Here is an 18994-nt window from a genome sequence, read left to right as displayed (position 1 = left end):
TTCTCCCCGTGTTTGCGTGGGTTTCCTCCGGGTGCTCCGGTTTCCTCCCACAGTCCAAAGATGTGCGGTTTAGGTTGATTGGCTATGATAAATTGACCCTTAGTGTTAGGGGGATTAAATACGTGGGGTTACAGGGATAGGGTGGGATATGTGTTGGTGTAGGGGTTACGGGGATCGGGTGGGATATGTGTCGGTGCAGGCTCGATGGGCCGAAATGGCCTCTATCTGCACTGTGGGGTTTCAAAAAAAAAAACTAAGCCTGATCATATCCACAACCAACATCCACTTTACAGGGCAGAGGTCACGGGGATAGTAATCAGTAACACTGACTGAGCATTTCACCTCCAAACCCAGCAACACTAAAGAACAATTTTAGCGGCCAAAAGCTAACCCTGCTGGGAGCTGCTAACTCAGCACAGGGCAGGGATCAAACCTCGGGGCCGTCCTGATGCAGGTCTGTACCATCTGAACCGCTGTGTTAATTTTTTGTGAGGTGTGTTAGCGCTGGGGAACTAATCACAGCTCAACCTCCAGAGCATAGGAACAGGAGGAGGCCATTCAGCCCCCCGAGCCTGTTGCGCCATTCAATGAGATCATGGCTGATCTGCGACCTAACTCCATATACCCGCCTTTGGCCCTTATCCCTGAATACCTCTGTTTAACAAAAATCTATCAATCTCCGATTTAATATTAATATTATCATTAAATATATTCAAGAAGGAGTTAGATATCTTTCTTAAGGCTAAAGGGATCAAGGGATATGGGGAGAAAGCAGGGACAGGGTACTGAGTTTGGATGATCAGCCATGATCTCATTAAATGGCGGAGCAGGCTCAAGGGGCCGAATGGCCTACTCCTGCTCCTATCTTCTATGTTTCTATGTAACAATTGATCTAGCGTCAATTGCCATTTGCAGAAGACAGTTCCAAACTTCTACCACCCTGTGTGTGTAGAAGTGTTTCCTAATTTCACTCCTGAAAGGTCTGGCTCTAATTTTTAGACTCTGCCCCCTAGTCCTAGACTCTCCAACCAGCGGAAATAGTTTCTCTCTATCTACCCTATCTGTTCCCCTTAATATCTTGAAAACTTCGATCAGATCACCCCTCAACCTTCTAAATTCTAGGGAATACAACCCTAGTTTGTGTAATCTCGCCTACTGCTGCCAGTGTGACATGACAGGAAGTTTACTTTGATTTCCCATAGCAACCATCCTGTGGCCTTTCCGAGTTAGTTGGCCAATTAGTGCCAAACCAGGTTAGGTTTAAGGACAAGCCGGGTTAGGTTTAAGGACAAGCCGGGTTAGGTTTAAGGACAAGCCGGGTTAGGTTAAAGGACAAGCCGGGTTAGGTTTAAGGACAAGCCGGGTTAGGTTTAAGGACAAGCCGGGTTAGGTTTAAGGAGAAGCTGGGTTAGGTTTAAGGACAAGCCGGGTTAGGTTTAAGGAGAAGCTGGGTTAGGTTTAAGGACAAGCCGGGTTAGGCTTAAGGACAAGCCGGGTTAGGTTTAAGGACAAGCCGGGTTAGGTTTAAAGACAAGCCGGGTTAGGCTTAAGGACAAGCCGGGTTAGGTTTAAGGACAAGCCGGGTTAGGTTTAAGGACAAGCCGGGTTAGGTTTAAGGACAAGCCGGGTTACGTTTAAGGACAAGCCGGGTTAGGTTTAAGGACAAGCCGGGTTAGGTTTAAGGACAAGCCGGGTTAGGTTTAAGGACAAGCTGGGTTAGGTTTAAGGACAAGCCGGGTTAGGTTTAAGGAGAAGCTGGGTTAGGTTTAAAGACAAGCCGGGTTAGGTTTATGGACAAGCTGGGTTAGGTTTAAGGACAAGCCAGGTTAGGTTTAAGGAGAAGCTGGGTTAGGTTTATGGACAAGCTGGGTTAGGTTTATGGACAAGCTGGGTTAGGTTTAAAGACAAGCCGGGTTAGGTTTAAGGACAAGCTGGGTTAGGTTTAAAGACAAGCCGGGTTAGGTTTATGGACAAGCTGGGTTAGGTTTAAGGACAAGCCGGGTTAGGTTTAAGGAGAAGCTGGGTTAGGTTTATGGACAAGCTGGGTTAGGTTTATGGACAAGCTGGGTTAGGTTTAAGGACAAGCTGGGTTAGGTTTAAGGACAAGCCGGGTTAGGTTTAAGGACAAGCCGGGTTAGGTTTAAGGACAAGCTGGGTTAGGTTTATGGACAAGCAGGGTTAGGTTTATGGACAAGCAGGGTTAGGTTTAAGGACAAGCCGGGTTAGGTTTAAGGACAAGCCGGGTTAGGTTTAAGGACAAGCCGGGTTAGGTTTATGGACAAGCCGGGTTAGGTTTATGGACAAGCAGGGTTAGGTTTAAGGACAAGCCGGGTTAGGTTTAAGGACAAGCCGGGTTAGGTTTAAGGACAAGCTGGGTTAGGTTTATGGACAAGCAGGGTTAGGTTTAAGGACAAGCCGGGTTAGGTTTAAGGACAAGCCGGGTTAGGTTTAAGGACAAGCCGGGTTAGGTTTATGGACAAGCCGGGTTAGGTTTATGGACAAGCAGGGTTAGGTTTATGGACAAGCCGGGTTAGGTTTATGGACAAGCCAGGTTAGGTTTAAAGACAAGCCGGGTTAGGTTTAAGGACAAGCCGGGTTAGGTTTATGGACAAGCTGGGTTAGGTTTAAAGACAAGCCAGGTTAGGTTTAAGGACAAGCCGGGTTAGGTTTAAGGACAAGCCGGGTTAGGTTTAAGGACAAGCCGGGTTAGGTTTAAGGACAAGCTGGGTTAGGTTTAAAGACAAGCTGGGTTAGGTTTAAGGACAAGCCAGGTTAGGTTTAAAGACAAGCTGGGTTAGGTTTATGGACAAGCTGGGTTAGGTTTAAGGACAAGCCGGGTTAGGTTTAAAGACAAGCTGGGTTAGGTTTATGGACAAGCCGGGTTAGGTTTAAGGACAAGCCAGGTTAGGTTTAAGGACAAGCCAGGTTAGGTTTAAGGACAAGCCGGGTTAGGTTTAAGGACAAGCCGGGTTAGGTTTATGGACAAGCCGGGTTAGGTTTATGGACAAGCTGGGTTAGGTTTAAGGACAAGCTGGGTTAGGTTTAAGGACAAGCCGGGTTAGGTTTAAGGACAAATAACAACAGAAAATGCTGGAAAAACTCCGCAGGCCAGGCAACCTCCGTGGAATCATTGAATGGCACATCCACGGATGTTGCCTGGCCTGTTGAGTTTTTCCAGCATTTTCTGTTGTTATTTCGGATTTCCAGCATCCGCAGTATTTTGCTATCGTACTAGGTTTTGTGACAAATCCAGTTAAGTTTCCTGCTGTTCACCAAAGCCCCCTAGAAACTGGACTGAGTGCCGCCCAGACTAATTTCACACAGGCCCCGTTACAGCTATCAGGCAGAAAAGTTGCCAACCCCTCCAGGATTGCCCTGGAGTCTCCAGGAATTAAAGATTAATCTCCGGGACACTGGCTGTGAGCAACACCCGGGAGGAAAATCACAGGGGCGTTTTTAAAATGTGCTTTCAACACTTGCTTGTTCATTGGTTATAATAATATTGGAGACTGGAAGAAAGGACGTTTGACCGGGCAGAGGCAAGAGGACGTGTGGTGAATCCTCCAGGAACAGCAGCAACCAGAGTTGGCAACCCGACTGATCGTGGAGACTTTCATAGAAACATAGAAGATAGGAGCAGGAGTAGGCCATTCGGCCCCTCGAGCCTGTTCCGCCATTCAATGAGATCATGGCTGATCATCCAAATTCAGTACCCTGTCCCTGCCTTTTTCCCATATCCCTTGATCCCTTTAGCCTTAAGAAATATATCTAACTCCTTCTTGAATATATTTAATGAATTGGCTTCAACTGCCTTCTGTGGTAGAGAATTCCACAGGTTCACCACTCTCTGGGTGAAGAAATTCCTCCTCATCTCTGTCCTAAATGGCTTACCCCTTATCCTTAGACTGTGACCCCTGGTTCTGGACTCCCCGACCATCGGGAACATCCTTCCTGCGTCTAGTCTGTCCAGTCCTGTCAGAATTTTATAAGTTTCAATGAGATCCCCTCTCATTCTTCTAAACTCCAGCGAGTATAAGCCCAATCGACCCAATCTCTCCTCATATGTCATTCCCGCCATCCCAGGTATCACAGAATCACAGAAACCCCACAGTGCAGATAGAGGCCATTCGGCCCATCGAGCCTGCACCGACACATATCCCACCCGATCCCCGTAACCCCTACACCAACACATATCCCACTCTATCCCCGTAACCCCATGTATTTAATCACCCTAACACTAAGAGTCAATTTATCATAGCCAATCAACCTAACCCGCACATCTTTGGACTGTGGGAGGAAACCGGAGCACCCGGAGGAAACCCACGCAAACACGGGGAGAATGTGCAAACTCCACACAGACAGTCACCCGAGGCCAGATTCGAACCCGGGTTCCTGGCGCTGTGAGGCAACAGTGCTAACCACTATGCCACCGTATCAGTCTGGTGAATCTTCGCTGCACTCCTTCCATGGCAAGAACATCCTTTAGACTGAAGGTGGATTTGAACCTGAGCCCCAGAGATAAAAGGTCAGTGTCTAACATACTGCGGCACCCAATTCCTACAGGATTGCCTTTAAACCACCACACATTCTAAGCATAAATAACAACGGAAAATGCTGGCAAACACTCAGCAGGCCAGGCAACATCCGTGGAGAGAGAGAAACTGAGTAATCCCGTCGGAGACCTTGAAGAAGTTCTGCTCTTCTTTCCGACGGGATAACTCTGTTTCTCTCTCCACGGATGCTGCCCGGCCTGCTGAGTGTCTCCGGCATTTTCTGTTGTTATTTCAGATTTCCAGCATCCGCAGTATTTTGCTACAGCACATTCTAAGCAGCTTGCCCTTACTTGAGAAAACTCCAGACGAGACAGGGCGAGAGGCAGTGCAAGACGCAGGTCGGCAGGTTGAAGATCGAGCAGAGGCTCGGTTCCAGTGCAGTCGGACCTCCCCCGTTTATCATCACCACCTTGTGTACTTGATCCGGATACTCGTGAGCCAGAAAAGTGCAGAACGAAACCCTGCGGGAGAAATATTTCAGGTAAGATGCCGGATGCACACTGCTGGAATACAAGAGAAAGCGCACCTGATAGACCCTTCCAGCCCTCAGCGTCTCTCTCCATCGCAACCTTCCTTTTGTATTCTAGCAGTACTGCTGTAGTTAACACTCCTCATCAACTTTCCTCTCATCCCTTTTCATAGAATCTTACAGCACAGGAGGAGGCCATTCGGCCCATTGTGCCTGTGCCAGCTCTTTGGAAGAGCTATCCCACTCCCCCGCACTTTCCCAAAAGCAAATCTTTCCTGGCCACTGACATGAAGCTTGTCATTCATGTGGAAATAATATTGGGTGGCCTGCTGGTGGCGCTGTCCAGGGAGATTATAAATACTCGGGCACGGGCCCAGCTTGCTCAGGACATTAACAGGAACTAGTGAAGGACACAACTAGATCTCCATGTGGAAAAACAGTTGATTAAAGCTTTGTTTAATACTCAGGCCAAGTGCCTAGTAGTTTTCTTACATCAGCCACCATCACTGAGGACCCCAGTACCAGCTGTCAATCACCCTCTTGCTGGTGTTTGTCTTAAGCTTGCCCTTCACTGCCCCAACCTTATGCCCTCTTGTCCTGCATCCTTGGGAGTCTCCATAGATACTGCTCCAGGTTTACCTTCCCCATCTCATCACGTACATACCTCTATACGTCTCTCTCAGTTGTCTGTTTTCCAGGCTGCATACCTGTAGCTGGGATTCAGCCACGTTGCTCTCCTTTACCCTGCCTCTGGCCCTGGATGTCACCTTATCTGATTGCTTTCTTGTTCTGAGCAATGGTATCTTTCCCGTGGCTCATTAGGTAGCACTCTCGCCTCCCGAGTCAGAAGGTTGCGAGTTCAAGTCCCACTCCAGAGACTTGAGCACAAAAATCTAGGCTGACACTCCAGTGCAGTACTGAGGGAGTGCCGCACTGTCGGAGGTGCCGTCTTTCAGATGAGACGTTAAACCGAGGCCCCGTCTGCTCTCTCAGGTGGATGTAAAAGATCCCATGACCACTATTTCAACTAAGACCAGGGGAGTTCTCCCTGGGGCCAATATTTATCCTTCAATCAACATCACTAAAACAGATCATAACCTCGGCCCCCATTACATTTTTGCTTATATTTTATCCACATCTTTGTTTTGGCCCTTTCCCACCACCACCCCCCCCTCTCTTTTTTCTCTCTCCCACATGGCAGCTGTCTCCCATTCTGCCAGAACATTCCACACCTAATCTGAGCCGTCTTTTGTCTCCACCAGTCCTATCACCATCTCGTCTGGTTTTGAATACCTCTTAATGTCTCTTCACTTCTCTTGTTCTCTCCCAGCCCTGCCTTCGATCTATTTCATTTCCTTTCCAGTTTTGATAAAGGGTTTTGACCCGAAACGTCGACTCTAATTTCTCTCCACGGATGTTGCCTGGCCTGCTGAGTTTTTCCAGCATTTTCTGTTGTTATTTTGGATTTCCAGCATCTGCAGTATTTTGCTATCTCACTAAAACAGATTATCTGGCCATTTATCACATTGCTGTTTGTGGGAGCTTGCTGTGCGCAAATTGGCTGCTGCGTTTCCCACATTACAACAGTGACTACACTTCAAAAAGTACTTCATTGGCTGTAAAGCACTTTGGGACATCCTGAGGTTGTGAAAGGTGTTATATAAATGCAAATCTTTCTTTTTTTTAACTGAGCTAGGGAAACATCTGGTGGAGTGTAAACATCTAGCTCGCCCAGCTTTCTCCATATAAGGAGAGAAAATAATTCTGTACCAGTCATCTCTCACTAGGATCACCTCTCGGGCTGCGGAGGACCGTGCCTCTGCTATGAATGAAAGTGCCCTCACATCGAAGGGCGCCAGTGTTGAAATCAAGACTGGTTCTACTGCCTCCCGCTCTAACTCATTCTTTCCTAGGACCTCCAAATGGTAGCACTCCTCACCTCTCTCAGGCTCCCATTCCTCCTCAGGGCTTTTAGAACCCATGTTAAGTGTCAGCTAACCCACTATTTCTTCTTTGAACTTGTCCTCGCTTCTGCCCAGCCCTGGTGGAGTCCTGCTTTATTAGCCAAAGGCCTCCAGCTGGGTTCATCAATGAAAAATGACACTGTGGAGTGAATCCATTCAAGGCCATCAGCCCTCAAGAAAGGAATTACAAAACAATTTCGCAAAGTCAGCAGAAATGGAGGATCTTCAGAATAGATTTCAAGGCTTCCTTTTTGAAAAGGGATCCTATTTGTCAAAAAGCCTTTTCTCTTTCACTTTCCACCTTCTCTCCTGAAGGCACTGACATTAAAAAAAAGCCTCGCTTTTCTATAGCGACTTTCACGACCACCGGACATCCCAAAGCGCTTTACAGCCAATGAAGTACTTTTCTTGAAGTGTAGTCACTGTTGTAATGTAGGAAACGCGGCAGCCAATTTGCGCACAGCAAGCTCCCACCAACAGCAATGTGATAATGACCAGAAAATCTGTTTTATTTTTAGTGACAGGCAGATCCGCTTGCACTGGGCAGCCCTCCAGTATCTTGCCACGTGTGTGAGCCTGGACAGCGAATGTCGGCGGCAGATGCTCGACAATGGGAGGCATCACAGCCGAACGTGACCCAGTCCTCGCCTGGCAGCCTTAGACATGTCGCGGGAGGAGGGGCCGGGAGGAGGTGGTGTTGGTGGCAAGGGGTAGCGATCAGGAACGGATACAGCCAAATACAGCCATCTTACAGGCAGCCCCCTCTCACCAACCCAGCACAGTATGGCTCAGTACCAACACTAGTTGGCGCGTTAACCCATGGGAGGGAGTTTAAAGACAAATGGGTCTTAATGGGTCTGTATAAATGTTATAAATCTCAACATCAAGAAACTACTTATGAAATAACGCTGGACGGCCAGCTGGTGGCGCCGTCCAAGGAGCATACTCGGGCGTGGGCCCCAGCTTGCCAGGGACATTTTGTAAGACAAGGAACTAGTGAAGTACAACTAAACCTTCATGTTCTGATTAAAGCCTTGCTTTATACTCAAACCAAGTGCGTAGTGAGTTTTATTACGTCAATAAACGTACCCGTAAGAGTGTCCAATCAGGATATTGCGTTTCTTCCCATAGCGTTTGAAGATGGCTCTCATGTCCTCCGCGAGGGCGTAGAAAGTGTACGCGGCCCCAACCTTTGGTGCAGTGCTGGAGCCGTGCCCAGCGAGGTCGGGTGCCACCACCTCATAGCCCAGCTTGCTGAAGAAGTCCAGCTGCTCTTTCCAAATGTCCAGCGAGCCCCCCACACCGTGGATGAAAAAGAGCGCTACGTCGGAATGGGTACCCTTGCAGCTGGTGATCCGCTTCTTGCAGTCGATCACCACCGTCTTCTTGGGCTTGCGTTTGCGCCGCTTGGCCGTGCCCTGATCCGGGGCGGCAGCACCGTTGGTGCCGGCGTTGGCGCTGTTGGGCTGGGGCGAAGCGGCCTTGCCATCGGAGAGCTCGATCTCCACCGTGCTGCCGGGGTCGGCGTTCCCGTTCCGGCAGTGCAGGATCTCGGAGCGGATGACGTCGCCGAGGTTCTCGATCACCACCTGCCCGTTGCGGTAGACGGAGATCTTGCGCTTGCAGTGCACCACGCCTTTACCAGACGGCTCCTCTTCCTCCTCCTCCTCCTCCTCCTCCTCCTCCTCCACCACCGCTGGCTTCTCCTCCTCCGCAGGAGTCCGGCACGGCAACATGTGCTTGACTCGCAGGACCCGCCCGGGCTTCACCTCGATGTAATCGTAGCCGTCGCTGGATTCCACGCTGTCAATGGCGCCCACCACATTCAGCATCCTGCCAGTGATGCAGGACATGATCCCATCGGTTATGCTGGTCAACATGTTGGTCCTTAGAAGGGCAGAAGATTGGAGATAGAGACAACGTTAGAGACAGCCCCAGACTTTCTACCACCATTCCAATTAAACAAATCTTTAAAAAACTTTTTTGAATCAAAAGAAAGACTTGCCCCTTTTCCCAAACTCCCAAAGCGCTTTACAGCCAATGAAGTACTTTTTGAAGTCTAGCCATTGTTTTATTGTAGGGAAACCCAGCCGCCAATTTGGGCTCAGCAAGCTCCCACAAACAGCAATGAAATAAATGACCAGATCATCTGTTTTAGATGTTGGTTGAGGGATAAATACTGGCCCAAGACACCGGGGATAATTCCCCTGCTCTTCTTCAAATAGTGTCACAGGATGTTTTCCCTGAGAGAGCAGACGGGGCCTCGGTTTAACGTCTCGTCTGAAAGACGGCACCTCCGACAGTGCAGCACTCCCTCAGCGCTGCACTGGGAGAGTCAGCCTAGATTATGCGCTCAGGTCTCTAGAGTGGGACTTGATTCTACAACCTGCGAAGCTCCCTTACGTCCAAGGGCGCAGATTTGAATGCTTATGGCGGAAACCTGGTTTTAGCCATTCATTGCCAGATCTGGCTGGATCACATAAAGCACTATCGGGTCCTGCTCTCCTCGTCCAAAACTGCTCACTACTCCAGGATCATCCTGGAATGCAAAGATAATCCCTGGCTTCTCCTTTCCACTACCAAACATCTTCTTAAACCACTCTCCCCTCCACTCTCGCCCAAGTGCGAGGAGCTCATGGACTGCTTTGTCGCTAAGATTGAGACCATCCGTTCAGCAGCCTCAGTCGCAATTCTCTCCCCTTAGCCCAGCAGGCCAATCTTCCCGCAAAGTCTCCCTCTGCCTTAGCCCTGAACTCGCATCTTTATCGCCTCTCCTATCTCCCCTCATGCCCTCTCCGAGCTCATTTTGTCGATGGGACCCAACTCCTGCTCTCGACCCTATTCCCACTAAACTGCTGACAACCCAACTTCCTTTCCTAGCTGATATTGTTCCCTTTCCTCAGGCACTGTCCCCCTCCCCTTCAAATCCGCCGTCATCACCCCCTCCTCAAAAAACTCTTGACCCCCTCAGTCCTTGCAAACTACCACCCCATCTACAACCTCCCTTTCCTCTCCAAAGTCCATGACCATGTTGCCTCCTCCCAAGTCCATGCCCTTCTTTTGTCACAACTCCATGTTTGAACCCCATATCTTCTCCGTCACAAAGACCACCGACTGCCACCTCCGTAACATCGCCGGCCTCTGCCCCTGCCTCAACCCATCCGCTGCTGAAACCCTCAACCATGCTTTTGCTACCTCCAGACTCGACTATTCCAACGCTCTCCCGGCCGGCCTTCCACCTCCCACCCTCCTTGTGTCAGCTGTGGCTCAGTGGGCAGCACCCTCGCCTCTGAGATCAGAAAGTAGTGGGTTCAAGTCCCACTCCAGGGACTTGAGCACATAAATCTAGGCTGACAATCCAGCGCAGTGCTGAGGGAGTGCTGCACTGTCGGAGGTGCCGTCTTTTGGATGAGATGTTAAACCGAGGCCCCGTCTGCTCTCTCAGGTGGACGTAAAAGATCCCACGGCCACTATTTCGAAGAAGAGCAGGGCAGTTCGTCCTGGGGCCAATATTTATCTCTCAATCAACATCACTAAAATAGATTATCTGGTCATTATCACATTGTGTGTGGGAGCTTGCTGTGCGCAAGTTGGCTGCCGCATTTCCCACATTACAACAGTGACTACGCTCCAAAAAAGTACTTCATTGGCTGTAAAGCTCTTTGAGACATCCGGAGGCTGTGAAAGGCGCTATAGAAATGCAAGTCTTCCTTTACCTTAAACTTGAGCTCATCCAAAACTCTGCTGCCCCCGTGTCCTAACTCACACCGTTCACCCATCGCCCCCTGTGCTCACTGCCCCGTGTCCTAACTCACACCGTTCACCCATCACCCCCTGTGCTCACTGCCCCGTGTCCCAACTCACACCCAGTCCCGTTCACCCATCACCCCCTGTGCTCACTGCCCCGTGTCCTAACTCACACCCAGTCCCGTTCACCCATCACCCCCTGTGCTCACTGCCCCGTGTCCTAACTCACACCCAGTCCCGTTCACCCATCACCCCCTGTGCTCACTGCCCCGTGTCCTAATTTGCACCGAGTCCCGTTCACCCATCACCCCCTGTGCTCACTGCCCCGTGTCCTAACTCGCACCGAGTCCCGTTCACCCATCACCCCCTGTGCTCACTGCCCCGTGTCCTAACTCGCACCCAGTCCTGTTCACCCATCACCCCCTGTGCTCACTGCCCCGTGTCCTAACTCGCACCCAGTCCCGTTCACCCATCACCCCGTGTGCTCACTGCCCCGTGTCCTAACTCACACCCAGTCCCGTTCACCCATCACCCCGTGTGCTCACTGCCCCGTGTCCTAACTCACACCAAGTCCCGTTCACCCATCGCCCCTGTGCTCACTGCCCCGTATCCTAACTCGTACCAAGTCCCGTTCACCCATCGCCCCCTGTGCTCACTGCCCCGTGTCCTAACTCACACCAAGTCCCGTTCACCCATCGCCCCTGTGCTCACTGCCCCGTATCCTAACTCACACCCAGTCCCGTTCACCCATCACCCCGTGTGCTCACTGCCCCGTGTCCTAACTCACACCAAGTCCCGTTCACCCATCGCCCCTGTGCTCACTGCCCCGTGTCCTAACTCGCACCAAGTCCCGTTCACCCATCGCCCCTGTGCTCACTAACCTACATTGGCTCCCGGTACAGCAAAGCCACAAATTAAAAATTCTCATCCTTGTTTTCAAATCCCTCCATGGCCCTCGCCCCCCTCCCTATCTCTGTCACCTCCTCCAGCCCCACAACCCTCCAAGATCTCTGCGCTCCTCCAATTCTGGCCTCTCGCGCATCCCTGATTTCCATCGCTCCACCATTGGCGACCGTGCCTTCAGCTGCCTGGGCCCTAAGCTCTGGAATTCCTTCCCTGAACTTCTCCGCCTCTCTCTCCTCCTTTAAGACACTTCTTAAAACCGACCTCTTTGACCAAGCTTTTGGTCACCTGCCCTAATATCTCCTTAATGTGGCTCGGTGTCAAATTTCGTCTGATAATCGCTCCTGTGAAGCGTTGTGATATGTTTTACTACGTTAAAGGCGCTATATAAATGCAAGTTGTTGTTGTTATTGAGTATTGTGTGCAGTATTGGTCGCCTTATCTGAGGAAGGATGTTCTTGCCATGGAAGGAGTGCAGCGAAGATTCACCAGACTGATACCTGGGATGGCAGGAATGACGTATGAGGAGAGATTGGGTCGATTGGGCTTATACTCGCTGGAGTTTAGAAGAATGAGAGGGGATCTCATTGAAACTTATAAAATTCTAACAGGACTGGACAGACTAGATGCAGGAAGGATGTTCCAGAACCAGGGGTCACAGTCTAAGGATAAGGGGTAAGCCATTTAGGACAGAAATGAGGAGGAATTTCTTCACCCAGAGAGTGGTGAACCTGTGGAATTCTCTACCACAGAAGGCAGTAGAGGCCAATTCATAAAATATATTCAAGAAGGAGTTGGATATATTTCTTGAGGCTAAAGGGATGAAGTGATATGGGGATAAAGCAGGGACAGGGTACTGAATTTGGATGATCAGCCATGATCTCATTGAATGGCGGAGCAGGCTCGAGGGGCCGAATGGCCTACTCCTGCTGCTATCTTCTATGCTTCTAAGTTATTGAAGCTTTTTAAACAGATGACTGTTCAGAAACACATCAAATGGCTGCCAGTTAAACCCAAATATGGGAATCCCCAGGCAGCAAAGGGAGCTGGACTTTATCCTTAAAGGTCTGTACACTCGAGCTTTGCAAATCTCCATCCTGTTTCACCAACTACTGCAGTCCAGCTGCTGCCCTCCATCAACTCTACCCTTTGATTCATAATTCATCTCTCGCTTCACCCTCTCTGCTGAAAGCTACTTATCAATTATTTATGCCAGTTCTTTCACAAACTCTGTGATTCAGCAATAAAAGGAGAGGCTATTTTCCCCCCCCACCCTTTGCTGCTCCACATACCACGCCCGCCCCCCCCCCTCCTCCTCCCCTAAAGGTGCTGACTCTCGCTGGGGTAAATTTCAATCAATACCAGCATCCAGTCCAAGTTCGGGGTCGGCAACTCGGGTGGGACGTATTCCTTGAGGTTTCTTCACGTGACCCACCCGCCCCGCCCCCACGCTCGCTCCCCCGCCATTGGTCGCCCGACATGTCCATCCTCGCGGCACTCCCCTGCCCATGGCCAATTGGAAAGCGAACAGACTCTTTCTAACCTGATTGGATGATTCTTGACCATCAGTCACACAGCCTTTGTTCTCCATCTCCAATATTTTTAATAACTTATAAACAAAAGTGCTCAAAATGAGGGGAAAAAAACCACACCCCATTTTTTTAATGCCGCGATGATTTTTCTCCCGGGTGTTGCTCACGACAGCGTCCGGGAGATTAACCTTTAATTCCCGGAGACTCCAGGGCAATCCTGGGGGGTTGGCACCCCCTAGTTCAAGTCCAGAGCCAAAACAAAAGCGAAAACACTGCGGCTGCTGGAGATCTGAAATAAAAACAGAAAATGCTGGCAACTCTCAGCAGGTCAGGCAGCGTCTGCGGAGAGAGAGAGAGAAACAGAGTCAATGTTTCAGGTCGATGACCCTCCGTCAGAACTGGAAAGTGTTGGAGATGTGACAGGGTGGAAGGCAGGAGTGATTAAAGACCAAAAGGGATGATGGTGCGAGGCGAAAGGAGATGGGACAAGTAAAGAAACACAAGATGGGTCTAGAGGAGGTGTAAATGGCGACAGCAGAACCATTACCAGCACCCACTGTCCGAAAAAATGGGAGCGGCGGTTATGATCTGAAATTGTTGAACTTAATGTACGATAGCAAAATACTGCAGATGTTGGAAATCCGAAATAACAACAGAAAATGCTGGAAAAACTCAGCAGGTCAGGCAACATCCGTGGAGAGAAATTTGAAGAAGGGTCAAACCCGAAACGTCAACTCAAATTTCTCTCCACGGATGTTGCCTGACCTGCTGAGTTTTTCCAGCATTTTCTGTTGTTATTTTGTTGAACTTAATGTTGAGTTCGTCGAGCTCAACAATTTCAGATCATAACCGCCGCTCCCATTTTTTCGGACAGCAGTTGCTGGTAATGGTTCTGCTGTCGCCATTTACACCTCCTCTAGACCCATCTTTTGTTTCTTAACTTGTCCCATTACCATCTCCTTTTGCCTCGCACCATCATCTCTTTTGTCATTTAATCTCTCCTGCCTTCCACCCGATCACAGACATTCCCTTTTGTTCTTTCCTCCCCTCCCCCCTCTCCCTGCTCTTGCTTAAAATCTGTTGCATCTCTAAAACTTTCCACTTCTGATAAAAGGTCCCAGACCTGAAACATTGACTCTGTTTCTCTCTCCACAGATGCTGCCTGACCTGCTGAGCGTTTTCCAGCATTTTCTCTTTTTATTTCAAGTCCAAGGCCATTCTTCGAGCCCGAGCCTGGACCGTGAGTGGTGCCAGACTATTTGACCACTGAGGGCGTCGCAAACCAATCCCGGCCTTAGCCATGCCAAGGACATTTCCAGCGAAGGGGTCACGGCATTGCAATCAGGAACATTGAACCTGAGCGTTCCACCCGGTTCGAGCCGGGCAATGCTGCCATCACCAGCCCCAGCGGAGATCAGCAAAAACGGGCAATGGCCGAGAATCGAACCCTGGCCTTCTTTGTGTGGATCGTACCGCACAGGCAGGGGGGAAATACCCAGTGATCCATCAGGAGAGGGTTTCTTAAAAATAAATGTAATAATTTCTCCACCCTCCCCTCACAGGCCTACAAGAGGGCCAGCTGGAGGGACGGAAGACCAACTCCCAGACTCTGCCAATTTCACTCTGTAATGAGCCAACAGTGAGTCCGGCCTTGCAATATCAGATCTGAAGCTTGGCGGTGGAATTATTTTAATGTATTACATCCACGACGTCCCACAGTAGCTCACCAGGCTAATCCAGTGAGTAGCTGAGACATACTGATGAGGGAGAAAGAGAGAAAGAACTCGGGTTTCTATAGCGCCTTTCATGACCTCAGGACGTCCCAAAGCGCTTTACAGCCAATGAAGTACTTTTTGAAGTGCAGTCACTGTTGTAATGTAGGAAACACGGCAGCCAATTTGCGCACAGCAAGCCCCCACAATCAGCAATGCGATAAATGACCAGATCATCTGTTTTAGTGATGTTGATTGAGGGATAAATATTGGCCCCGGGACACCGGGGAGAACTCCCCTTGCTCTTTTGATGCTGTGGCATCTTTTACGTCCGCCTGAGAGGGCAGACGGGGCCTCAGTTTAACGTCTCATCTGAAAGACGGCACCTCCGACAGTGCGGCACTCCCTCAGCACTGCACTGGGAGTGTCGGCCTAGATTTTGTGCTGAAGTCCCTGGAGTGGGACTTGATCCCACAACCCTCTGTCATCAAAGGTAGCTGACACTTAGCTTACAACAGTGACTACACTGCAAAAGTAATTAATTGACTGTGAAGCGCGTTTGGACATCCTGAAGCCATGAAAGGTGTTAGATAAATGCCAATTCTTTCTTTCTTTGATTTGTGGCCTGGCAGCAGAAAAAAGTGACCATGAAAACTGTTGGATTGTCGGAAACACCCAACAGTGTCACTAATATCCTTCAGAGCAGATCCTGGTCAGTCTACCCGGTCTGGCCAACATGTGATTCCAAACCCACACTACCCGGTTGACTCAATGGGGGAAAAATTCAGTTGTTTGCGCCTCCCGTTAGCGTCTTAAGAGGGCGCAAAGCAACTAGCGTCCAGGCGCGGCGATGTTTGCGCCGCTCGCGAAATTAACTAGACGTTTTGCGGCGGCGCTAAACACTACCACCACGATCTCCTGCGCCGGCAGATCGTGACATCAGTCGAGCGCCCCACGCCCCGGTAGCGCCCCGGACCGGATATTGAGTGGCGCCCCCTGCCTTACCGCCTGCCGCTAGCAACGACAGGTTGAGGGGAGCGTTATGCTATCAGAAAGGGACTGGGGGAGCGCTATTTAAAGGCGACCGCTTCCTGCCTTTTTTTGTCGGTGACATTTTTGCACCACGCAGTCTGAGAGAGAGAGAGAGAGACTTCTGGAGAGATTCAACGCTGTGTGAAGGAGTTTTGGGTACTGAGCAGCACTTTGCAGGTTTATTTTGATTTGCCCTTCCTTGCTTCGCCAGCGCTCTGAGGTAGCGCCTCGCTCCTCGGCCTTTGTGCCTTAAGACAGGTGTGAAGCACCTGATTTAGCGCTCCAATCACCTCCAGGGGCGATAAAAGCCAAGTTTGCTGTCGGAGGCGATAATTAGCGCCAGGCGCTAAACTTTGCGCACGGCCGATAATGGGGCCCCAAACGGGGCGATACTGAATTTTCCCCCTATGTCTTCTGAAGTGGTTTTATACAAACATACGATCCATGGCGGACAGGTAAAGACCCTCTGGTCCATCTAGCCCGTCCCGCACAACTGCGATATTTTGTGCATCGCAATATATACACTCCCCACCCCACCCCACCCGAAACCAGGTGATCTCCTGGGAGAGGCAAAAAAACAGATTGAAAAACCCAGGCCAATTTGGGGGGGGAATAAAATCAGGGAAATTTCTCTCCGACCCATCTAGGTGATCAAAACTGGTCCAGGAGATCACAGATCTCAGGTCACTGTGCGGACTTAGCCAAAAGATTGACCAGGTTGGGGCTCTTTTCTCTGAGGGGTGACCTAAATAGAGGTCTTCAAAATTATGAAGGGGTTCAATAGGGTAGATATAGAGAAACATAGAAACATAGAAGATAGGAGCAGGAGCAGGCCATTCGGCCCCTCGAGCCTGTTCTGCCATTCAATACGATCATGGCTGATCATCCAAATTCAGTACCCTATCCCTGCTTTCTCCCCATATCCCTTGAACCCTTTAGCCTTAAGAAATATATCCAACTCCTTCTTGAATATATTTAATGAATTGGCCTCAACTGCCTTCTGTGGTAGAGAATTCCACAGGTTCACCACTCTCTGGGTGAAGAAATTCCTCCTCATCTCAGTCCTAAATGGCTTACCCCTTATCCTTAGACTGTGACCCCTGGTTCTGGACTCCCCGACCATCGGGAACATTCTTCCTGCATCTAGTCTGTCCAGTCCTGTCAGAATTTTATAAGTTTCAATGAGATCCCCTCTCATTCTTCTAAACTCCAGTGAGTACAAGCCCAATCGTCCAATCTCTCCTCATACGTCATTCCTGCCATCCCAGGTATCAGCCTGGTGAATCTTCGCTGAACTCCTTCCATGGCAAGAAGATGTTTCCACTTGTGGAGGGAGACCAGAACTAGAGGTCATCAATATAAGATAGTCAAATCCAATGGGGAATTCAGGAGAAACTTCTTTACTCAGGAAGTGGTGAGAATGTGGAACTCGCTACCACAGGGAGTGGTTGAGACGAATAGTGTAGATGCATTTAAGGGAAAGCTAGATAAGCACACGAGGGTGAAAGGAATAGAAGGATATGCTGATAGGGTGAGATGAAGAAGGGTGGGAGGAGGCTCGTGTGGAGCATAAACACCGGCACGGAGCAGTCGGGCCGAATGGCCTGTTTCTGTGCTGTAAATACTGTGCAATCTCAGCCTGGATGGCATTGGGGCACCACAATTGCCCAGAGTACCCTGGGCTAGGGAGAGGGGAAAAATATCAGCCAGGTTCCCACTCCTGATTGCCACGCAGTGACATGTGTCTGCGTGCATGTCACGAGAGAAGACAGGACAAAGCAGCCCGCTTGATTGGCACCCCATCCACCACCTTAAACATTCACTCCCTCCACCACCGGCGCACCGTGGTGGCTGCAGTGTGTACCATCTACAAGATGCACTGCAGCAACTCGCCAAGGCTTCTTCGGCAGCACCTCCCAAACCCGCGACCTCTACCGCCTAGAAGGACAAGGGCAGCGGGCGCATGGGAACACCACCACCCGCAAATATCCCTCCAAGTCACACACCATCCTGACTTGGAAATGTATTGTTGTTCCTTCATCGTCGCTGGGTCAAAATCCTGGCACTCCCTCCCTAACAGCACTGTGGGAGAACCATCACCACACGGACTGCAGCGGTTCAAGAAGGTGGCTCACCACCACCTTCTCGAGGGCAACTAGGGATGAGCAATAAATGCTGGCCTTGCCAGCGACGCCCACATCCCAAGAACGAATAAAAAAAAGAGGTTTGGGGACGGCTGTGATGCCCCTGTGGTTGAATGGTTGCATCTTTTTCTAATTCATGGGACGTAGGCATCGCTGGTAAGGCCAGCTTGTTAGGCCACTTCAGAGGGTGGTTAAGAGTCAGCCACATTGCTGTGGGTCTGGAGTCACATATAGGCCCAGACCGGGTCAGGAGGGCAGATTTCCTTCCCTAAAGGACATCAGTGAACCAGATGGGTTTTATGACAATCCGGTAGTTACATGATCACCATAACTGATACTAGCTTTTTATTCCAGATTGAATTAACTGAATTTAAATTCCCCCATGGTGGGATTTGAACTACATATCTCACAGAATCATTAGTCCAGGCCTCTGGATTACTAGCCCAGCACCGTTCTCTTAATCTTTAAAACCGGGCATGTGAAAAGTGACGGACGATAAGTTCCAACAGCTGTGGAATCCAACGTAAATGGGTTGGTTTGTACGTCACTCCTTCCACATACCTGTTACCATGGTGACCTGACATTTCCCTCCAAGAGCCTTCAAGAGGTCGGTTAGCGCTGGGGAAAGAAATCCAGTCATCCTGTTGCCTGGAGACATGCACAAAGACCAAAGGTTTCATTCAGGATCCGGCTGAGTGCGTTTTTGCCCTGCAGGATGACAGTAACATCCGGCGATAAGACACAGGCTCCCGAGAGGGGATATGGCAACGTGCCACATCTCGGCATGGAATGTGGCAGTCGCTGCAAAAAACCTCCGGTGTTTGGGCTCTGGGGAAAGAGGGACGCAGGGGGACTAATTGGATAGCTCTTTCAAGCACGATGGGCCAAATTTCCTCCTTCTCTGTCGTAAGATTCTATGACTTGATACTTCAAACACT

At 50.0% G+C, this 18994-nt stretch overlaps 1 protein-coding gene across 1 annotated transcript in view; it reads right to left on the bottom strand.

The window, feature by feature from the left end:
* Positions 1-18994, bottom strand: part of abhd8a (abhydrolase domain containing 8a) — a 36306-nt gene that overhangs the window by 8474 nt on the left and 8838 nt on the right. Inside the window, exons 2-3 of the mRNA XM_086004439.1 lie at positions 8076-8873; positions 4844-5014 (exon numbers count right to left, since the gene is read on the bottom strand). Coding sequence (XP_085860565.1) covers positions 4844-5014; positions 8076-8873 — 969 coding nt within the window. The remainder of the gene's footprint in view (positions 1-4843; positions 5015-8075; positions 8874-18994) is intronic.

The sequence above is a fragment of the Somniosus microcephalus genome, chromosome 13, assembly GCF_052327205.1.
Source record: "Somniosus microcephalus isolate GS21.2 chromosome 13, FLI_Smic_1.0, whole genome shotgun sequence".
NCBI classification, from domain to species: domain Eukaryota; kingdom Metazoa; phylum Chordata; class Chondrichthyes; order Squaliformes; family Somniosidae; genus Somniosus; species Somniosus microcephalus.
The sequence above is the reverse complement of the archived record's forward strand: the minus strand, read 5'-3'. Positions and strand labels throughout refer to the sequence as shown.